At 52.8% G+C, this 8754-nt stretch overlaps 1 protein-coding gene and 1 long non-coding RNA gene across 2 annotated transcripts in view; one reads left to right on the forward strand and one right to left on the reverse strand.

The window, feature by feature from the left end:
* WIPI1 (WD repeat domain, phosphoinositide interacting 1) overlaps window positions 1–8754 on the forward strand; it is a 30752-nt gene that overhangs the window by 12153 nt on the left and 9845 nt on the right. The window contains exons 4-10 of the mRNA XM_019542357.1: window positions 415–512; window positions 1419–1511; window positions 1830–1900; window positions 3217–3324; window positions 4797–4961; window positions 5601–5708; window positions 6870–6991. Coding sequence (XP_019397902.1) covers window positions 415–512; window positions 1419–1511; window positions 1830–1900; window positions 3217–3324; window positions 4797–4961; window positions 5601–5708; window positions 6870–6991 — 765 coding nt within the window. The remainder of the gene's footprint in view (window positions 1–414; window positions 513–1418; window positions 1512–1829; window positions 1901–3216; window positions 3325–4796; window positions 4962–5600; window positions 5709–6869; window positions 6992–8754) is intronic.
* The window catches only part of LOC109314953, a 6282-nt gene continuing 4658 nt past the window's right edge, over window positions 7131–8754 (reverse strand). The window contains exon 2 of the long non-coding RNA XR_002102395.1: window positions 7131–8732. This is a non-coding gene — a long non-coding RNA (uncharacterized LOC109314953). The remainder of the gene's footprint in view (window positions 8733–8754) is intronic.

Here is an 8754-nt window from a genome sequence, read left to right on the forward strand (position 1 = left end):
TTTGACCCCAGTACTCTTTCCTGCCACGGCAGGGGGTCGACTTGATGATCTGCTCAGGTCCCTTCCGACCCAACCAACTATGAAACTATGAAACAAACGCCATCGTGGCTTGCAGCACACCCCAGGGCTGGTGATGCAGGCGGTGCAAGGGTCTGGGCAGGGGGAACTCAGAAGCATTTAAAGGGGCGAGCTTCTTTCCAAGGCAGAGCCGTATCCCCACGTGCCAGTAGGTGTCGGCAGAGGCCAGAAGTTTCCTGTGGGTTTTCCATGCAGCAAGTGCCCGGCTGCCGGTCCTTGGAAATGATGCCACTTCCCACATCCAGTGCGTCTCCAGCCAGTCAGACCCCTTCTCTTATTCCTGTGCTTGCCCTGCACCCGGCAATATCATCAGCTGTGTTTTTTTTGGCTTGCTAGGTTTATGTGCGCTTTCTATTAACCATTCCAACTCCTACTTGGCGTACCCGGGCAGCTCGACGACTGGGGAAATCGTGCTTTATGACGGAAATCATTTGGTAGGTGTGAACCGACGAGAGGGTTCCCGGGCTTGCACACACAGACACAGCCGTGCACTGAAAACAATCTGTCCTGGATAAACAAGCTTAGGCTCAGACAGGCCCAGCAAATCCACAGCGCTGCACTGCATGGGAATCTAGCCCCAGACTGGAGCTGGCAGGGAGGGGTTGGGGTCTACACTTCTGCTCACTCAAACCCCAGACACAGCTCAACTGGTCCTGAGAGCAGTGCAGCTGGATTTAGGGTCTGAATCATGCTGAGCAACTCTGAACTTTGTATGAGGAAGGAAACCAGCACTCCTGCCCTGCACGCAGAAAGGGGCAGCTTGGGAGAAATGCATGGTTGAATGGCCCAGGGTAGAACAAGGAGAGGCCGTGAGCAAGCGTGAGAAGAAGTGTGTAACTAGGAGTGCTCACAGCCCCTCACTCAGCCCTCACTACTTTCTCTCGGGGTGAAATCCCATGCTTGAAAAACCGAGTTACCTCAAAGGTGAGCGAGAGCTGGAACTCAGCTCTGCCCGGGCATGAAAAAGTACCAGGCATCGAAGGAGAAAGGGACCAGGGCATTGGCTACACTATGCTCTGATCCAGAACTGCTAAAGGACTTGTGAGTGCTGGGCATTTCTTGGGATCAAGCCCAAGAAATGCTGATGCTGCCTGGTGGCTGCAGGAGATGGGCTGGAGGGACAGAAATGAGTGAATGCCTGAATCTGGAGGTGAGCAGAGGTGGCCCAGGAGGAACATCCGTGGCACGAGTGCAGGTGCAGAGGAGAGAGCACCGTCCTACTCGTGCTCCGGAAAGGACAGCCTGAACGGCAGGCGAGCTTGGGTCTGGAGGGTAGAAGAGGCTAAAACAGGGCAGGGACGGTACTGCTGTTTGGGTTCACGTTCCCTTTCCATCCACAGAAAACTGTCTGCACGATCCCTGCCCACGACGGGCCCCTGGCTGCGCTTACCTTCAACTCTGCTGGATCGAAACTGGCGAGCGCTTCAGAGAAGGTGAGGGAGAGCCCGCTGCAGACTTGCCCAGCGTGCCGGCCAGGCTCAAGCAGTGCGTCTGCAGAGGAGGGTGGGCAAGGCCAGGTCCTTTCTGGGCTGGTTCGATGTGGTTCTGTTTTAGAAAGGTCTGGCTCCGGTCTTGATCGAGGGCAGGGACAGGTGCGATGGCCTTGTCAAGCCAGAGAGCTGAAGTTGCTTTGCACAGGTCCCTGGGTGGGAAGATGGAGATGGCTTCTGTGTGCCGGACTTTCCCCAGGAAAGCCACGGGGAGGAGGCTTTTTCTGCTTGCTGTGTGACCTCCCCTCTGCACTTTTGCAGGGCACCGTCATCCGTGTGTTCTCCGTGCCTGACGGGCAAAAGCTCTATGAATTCAGGAGAGGAATGAAGAGGTCAGTTTTGCTCCTTCGACTCGGTGACACGCTCGGATCAAGTAGCGGTCTTACCCACCTTCTGTGCCAGGGCAGTCCTCACCATCTATGCTTCCTTCCAGCCCAGTGAAATGCCTCTGTGCTTCAGTCCCCTGAGTGCTGCCTTTTGCCCAGCACTGGCAGGCGCTTGCTGCCTAGGCATGGTATTGCTGGCAGGCTTGCCCTCCTGTCCCCTCAGCTGTGGGAGGAAGCTGGATCCAGGTAGCACCAGAAGGTCGCGGATCCATGGAGAGGGCCTTGAGAAGCATCCTGGCGCCATGAAGCCGTTTTGCTTTGGCCGTGTGTAGTGATTCCCACCTGCCCCTTGCAGAAGCGGGTGACTGCAGAGGATAGGAGTGTGTTCAGTGCCCCGACTCCATGTTCTTTCCCACTTGAAGTAGTGAAGTCAAGACAGACAGCGGCCTGATTGTAGTGTTAAATACTGCTGTTGTGATTCAGTTTGGGGTTTTGCCCAGGTATAAACACCTACAAAGCAGGGGCCTCTGACTGGCAGGGGAAGAGAGGCATATCTGAATTGTCCCGTGCCTTGGTCAGAAGTTTTGGGTCATCACATCGAGTTCTTCATCAACACTGCAGCCCTGCCAAGCTGGAAGACTCTACTGCTTTAGCTATTACTAGTAACACTTTGTATTTGCTATGCGAAGGGGATCAAGCACCGTCAGTAGAAGGCCCCTTTAAACTCTCATACCTGCGTATACACACAGGACCGTGCCTGCCTGTCGGTTCCCCGACCATCCCAACACATCCCAGTACAAAGTGAGAGTATAGACCTGGCCTCAGAAGCACCAGCAAGGAGCAGCCCTCCCTGCTGATCAGCAAACTCTGATCTGAGCATGGTGCCCTCTCCTTGCCCTCTACTCCCCACTTGCCATGGCACCAACTCCTGCCAGAAGCTGTCCTGCTCCTGCCCTTTGGTTTGCCCCTTGCTGGGCAGCTGAGGGATGCTGACAGCCATGTCACATCTGGCAGGTTCCCTGATGCACTGTGCCTCTGATCTGGCATCCTTGCTGGAGGGGGGGAAATAGGGCTGCAGCTCCATTTTCAGGCAGACCTCTTGGGTGGGGCTTAGTGTGACCAGCAGCACCCCCAGTCCAAGCTAATGATGTGTGGCCCCAGCTTTCCTGCCAGTGTGGCAACGCCTGAGTGGGCAGGAGGCTTGGCCAGTCTCTGCCTCCTCCTCATGCCCTGCCAGCAGGGAGGATCTGTAGTTGTCTGCAGTGGTGCTTGGTTAGCGGTGGGCTATGAAATAACCAGCCCCCTTGCTTTCCTGGCCGCAGGTATGTGAACATCAGCTCTCTCGTGTTCAGCATGGACTCGCAGTTCCTCTGTGCTTCGAGCAACACTGAGACTGTGCACATCTTTAAACTGGAACATCTCACAGACAGGTGAGGGGCTCTGAGCCACACTGCATAACCCAGGGACTCTCTTTTCCTCTGCAAGGCGTGGTCGCACACTCCTGCTACCCTGTAATCAGGCCTCAGACTTTGCCCTCAGTGACACCAGCAGCAAACTGCCTCAGTGGCTTAATACTCTCAAGGATTTGCTGCTTTGGAAACATGGCCTGTATCCCCGCTGGCAGCCGTCACAGCCCGAGGCACGTTGTGGGCTTGCCTTTCTTTGGCTTTGCCCACCTCCTGCTTCCATGGCTCCCTGCCAGTGCTCGACATTGTTGAGCAAGGCTCCCCCTCTCAGCAGGGTGCTGCTGATGTCAGAGTTGCTATAGCAAATGTAGGCAGCATTGCTAAGAAGCCGCTGGGTGCATGGCACTGGAAGCAGGGGAAGGGTCTTGCTGCGGGCGGTCAAGTGCTTAGCTGGCCACCAGGTTCAGGCAGTTCACCTACTGGGAGCTTTTCCATCACCTGCGGGAGCTTGTCACAACTTGCTGCACTGAACCGGATCCACAGCAGGTCTGAGACCGCAGCGCAAGCCTGCCCTGGTACGGCAGGTGATGGAAAACATTGCTACCCTGATTCCTTCATTCAGCTGCTGCTCTGAGGTGGCTTCAGCTGGGGAGGTGTAAATGAGGGATCTGGGAAACATTTCCTGTAGTGCCTGTCCGTCCAGGCCAGCTCTTCACTGCAGCATGAGAAGTCTGTGCATCGCTGCAAGCGGGGGGCCTATCCCCCCTCAGAGCCCAAAGCGCTCTGCAGGAGGCCCAATACCACTGTCAGAGATATGCTGTCCTCAAGGTTCAGGTGAGGGCACGAGGGACTGTTTTAAAGCGAGACCAGGGCAGCTTCCAAATCCAGTAGCACAGAGCAGCCTGCATTTCAGGCTCGTGTGATAAACGGGTGCGCTGCTCATGAAGTCACCCCCACTTCCATCCTCTGACCACAGGCCAGAGTTAGTCTGCCCTGGCAACCTGGCCCATCTGCATGCTCATAAAGCCTTAAGAGTTGCAAACTAAATGTCTGGTCTTAGGTCTCTTCTGGCCAAACCCTTCCCATCCTGGCAGACCAACCACTTGTGAAATAACACATTACTTTCCCCCACAGTTGCCCTCCTGGCAAAGGTGAGGGCACAGACTATGCCTGGGCTGGCATATTTTAACAAAGAAGCAGGGTCTGCATGAACCAGCTTGCAAAAGTCTCCATGGGAGAGGGAATGTGCAGAAATCCCCAGCAGGGCACTGCTCTTGCCTAGTCAGGAAACCATGTTAATAGGGCTAAGAAGTTATGCAAAAGTGGTTCAGGAAACTCTTGCATGCAGTTGCACCAGCTGGCCAAGGGCAACTTGATGCATAGCTATTTTAATCTACATGTACTTGCTAAGTAGCTGCAGCCCATGTGGTTTTGCTGATGGTAGTTGCGGTAGGCACTGCACACAGCCCAAGTGACAAGTGTTCTCTTGCCCCCAGCCGGCCAGAAGAGCCTCCAACTTGGAGCGGTTACATGGGGAAGATGTTCATGGCAGCTACCAACTACCTCCCCTCTCAAGTGTCAGGCATGATGAGCCAGGACCGAGCCTTTGCCACCGTGCGTTTGAACTTCTCGGGACAAAGGAACATCTGCGTGCTCTCCACGTATGTAAGAGCATCTGTATGCTCGTGCCCCAGTGGCTTGCAGAGAGTACCCTGCACACATAGGTTTTGTTTCCTGATACAGCACCTTCACTGTTGTGGGCCAGCAGAGAAGGGGGCAGCATCTCCTGGGGCTAGACTGCCTTCTCCAAACCTCCTCGGCATGTGGTGCCTCTGGGGGGAGGTACAGACCAGGCCTTGCCCTCCCCACTGGCACTTAGGCTTGGTCAGTGCACAAACTTGCACCAGCTTAATTAAGCCAAAGCAAAGACCCATGTGGATATGCCAACTGCAGAAGGCTAGCCATTACACAGGATTATTGCAAGCTTCTTCCTCATGAGCTGAACCGAAATAGGTCTGATTTAAACTGAAATAAGAGTGTTTCCACGGGCTTTTGCACTGGTTTAACTACATCTGTTGTAAATGATGCCTTAGCTGGAGGTGCCATTTACTCCCAACCTCTGATCCTTCCTGAGCACAGATGAAAAGTGTCACCCCAAACTTGAGGGGGTGGGGTAATCCCTGCCAGCCCACCCCCAGTTCCTGACCTGCCCTTGACAGATTTAACCCCTTGTCTCCCTGCTGAGGCCACCTTCCTATGTTGATGTTAGCATGTAGGTCCATGAGTTAATTTTTCATTAGGATCCAGAAGCTGCCTCGACTGTTGGTTACCACATCAGATGGACACCTTTATATCTACAATCTAGACTCTCAAGATGGAGGAGAGTGCATCTTAATTAAGAAACACAGGTAACTGCATCCCAGATACTCAGATGCACCAGACACGTTTCATGTATGGCCTGTATCTTTAAAGCATAGAAAAAAGGAAACCTCGTCTAATAGTGAGCCTGCAGGAGCCAGGATTGCAGATTTGCACTTTAGCTGTCCAGCTGGAGGACAACCTGGCTGAGAGCTGATTTCTTTTTTGGATGGGGAAAGTAAGTAGCCTGTCCCTCAGGAGAGGCTTTATCCAGCTTTTAAATCCTCTGGTCCTCATTGCACTGTGCCACAGGCATGTGTGATAGCAGAAGGAAATGACCCCTGTATGGCAGGGGCAGGACCACTAGATTTAATGCCATCTCCGTGCTACAGAACGACGGGACAGGGTTGATTGTGCCGAGCTGGCAGGCAACCTCTGTAAATAAATGCACGCAAGCAAGCAGCTGCAAAGGCAGCCCATCCAGGCAGTTGTGTAATTTGTATGCAAATGTGAATGACATAACCCAGCAGCGCTACCCTGCGGGTTGGGTTTGAGATAGGGTGTATCCTGAGCACTGGCTGGGCCAGCTGGCAGGCACATGCCAGCAGTCTGCTAGGTACGAAAAACAAACACACTTGAAAGCTGAGCAGCCCAGAGTACAGCGTACTTCACCCTGCCTGGCTCATTCAGACACCCATGACACCTGTGTGGTCTTGCCACATACCTACTACCCAGAGCCGGCACCAGAGTGGGTGTTTCGACTTAAATTCTAGTCTCCTTATTTAGGAATATTGGCCTGGCAAGGACCTCCTGGGTCATCGAGTGCATTTGCCAGCCACTGCAGGCAACCAGGCCCTGTATTCCTCCCGTGGCACTCCTGGAAGACTATTCCCAAACCCCTGGAAAACCTGCTCCTAATTTCCAACCTAAATTCATTCACAGCCAATTCATACCCATCTTCTTGTGTTTGCATTGTCAGCTTCCCTAGTTCTTGCCCCCCCCATGTACTTAGAGGGCAGGCAGAGCCCTTTTGTGGGCTCCTGATGTTGTGTAGCATTGTTGGCATGTGGAGGGGCCTTCAGATGAATGGGTTACCTTGACCCTGCACCCCCATTGCTGTGTGATGGGCCTAAGGGTGGTCAGGATTATTGCAGGGGGGGAGTGCAGTTTCCAAGCTAATTTTTCCCCCTTGGTTGCTTTCATGCAATTAGTCTGCTTGGGCCAAGGAAGATGGAAGAGAACAAAGAAAATGACCTCCGGCCTCTATTACCTCAGTCCTACGCAGCAACAGTAGCCAGACAGAGTACGATGCCTTCAACCTCATCCATGCCAGGTGAGAGCAAGCTGGGTGTGCCGGCTGTGGGCTGAGCGCTGGTGGGCTCCCACGGTGAATTTGTCCACTACTGAGCAGGGGTTCCCCTGCGTCTGCATCAGCAGTTTCCACAAGTGCAGCCTGTGCAGCAGGTCGAGGAGGTTTGTTAACCGAGAGCATATCCTGATTCCTGCTACTGGCTCAAACTGAAGTAGTTCTTATGCCTCCCAGGGGTCTGTCAGGACCTTCTGGCACCTAGCTGATTGCAGGATGTAGCTTCACTGCAAATGAAAGCCCGTTCCCCTGTGCTGGCCTGCTCCCACCCCCACTCCATGGTAGCACGACCGATTCTAATAGCGCAGGAGGATGCCATCATGATCAGAGTGGATATCCGCGCATCCTCCCTCGGATCCTTCTCTCCAATACCCTTTGGTACTCTGGGCAAGTCACTTAACCCTTGTGCCTTGAATGAAAATGCAGATCTGTAAGCTGAATCTGGCTCAGGAGAGTTGTGAGTTTAGATATTAATAACAACCGAACACTGTGCAGCACTGAAGTGCGTTTTGGAGAGCTCCCACTCACAGAAGTACTCCGTAAAGGCTTAGCGGTGCCCCTGTTCACCCTGCTCCTTTGTAGCAGGGAGTCCTAGGGCAGGACCCAGGGCTGTAAGTCCAGGTGTCCCTGCCTTTCCTTCTTGCTAACAGCCACCACACCCTGCAGCAGACTATCGTCGCTCCAAGCTTCTACGCCCTAGCATTGATCTCAAGGTTTGCCCGCACATGCAGCTGGTTTCCAGTGCCTGGGATCTGTTGTACATGCCCAAGCACACTGAAAGGAGTAAATAATTTACATGTCAAGGGCAAAATACTTCCATTTCTGAAGAGTCCGGGCCACCAAATTTTGCCTTTCCTGAGCAAACCGATTACAACTGGTTACTGCAAAATAGCACTTTGTTTTCCTACTTCATTGGGGTTCCCCAGGGATCAATTAGCTCATGCTTATTTAACCTTCTGGAATCCAAATGATACAATGCTTTGACAATATGAAGCACTATCAGCGCTAAGCATGCTTAATAATGATCACGACCATGCTACATCTGCACTGGAAATAGCACTAAGTACATCATTGCTTGCATTACAGTGTTAGACAGCAGGTCATAAGACTTGATTGAAACTAGCTATGAGAAACATCAGATCTCCATGTTCCTGTGCCACAATCACAAGAGTCTGCCGAACCCACTGTGCCTTTTGGTACAGTAGCAAGCTCCAAACAAACACGTAATACTCCTCAGTTTTAGGGCTTGCTGACACGCCAGCAGGTTAACATGTAGACGAGGGCTTGCTCTGGGGTGACTACAACCAGAGTAAGCCCTCGTCCTGCTGGATATTTTACCTAGTGTGACTGGAAATATCCATAATTAAAAGCACAAAGGAAACCTCAGGTTTACTTGGAGTAAGTCAGCCGTGCCCAAGCCTGTACTTGGGCGCAACGTGTGTGACCCACCTGTGCTTGAACAGATCAGAAACAGATGCCCTGCCAAGGCACTCCTGCAGGAATCGGTCTCTTGTTAGAGACGTCCCTCAGGAGCAGCTCTCTGCCACAAGCCACAAGAGCATTTTAAAGGACATCACTTGGTCATGGGGATATTAACCGAAGAAATTAAAAGAGTAATGTGAAATAGTATGTAGCATTAATAGGATTTCAGCTTGGAACTGCAAGCGGGTGATCATTTCTCAAAGCATTAATTGGCACAGTGCAACACCTGCCCCTCTATTCATGCAGCT

Source organism: Crocodylus porosus, unplaced genomic scaffold, assembly GCF_001723895.1.
Source record: "Crocodylus porosus isolate Cpor-Errol unplaced genomic scaffold, CroPor_comp1, whole genome shotgun sequence".
Taxonomy (NCBI): Eukaryota; Metazoa; Chordata; order Crocodylia; family Crocodylidae; genus Crocodylus; species Crocodylus porosus.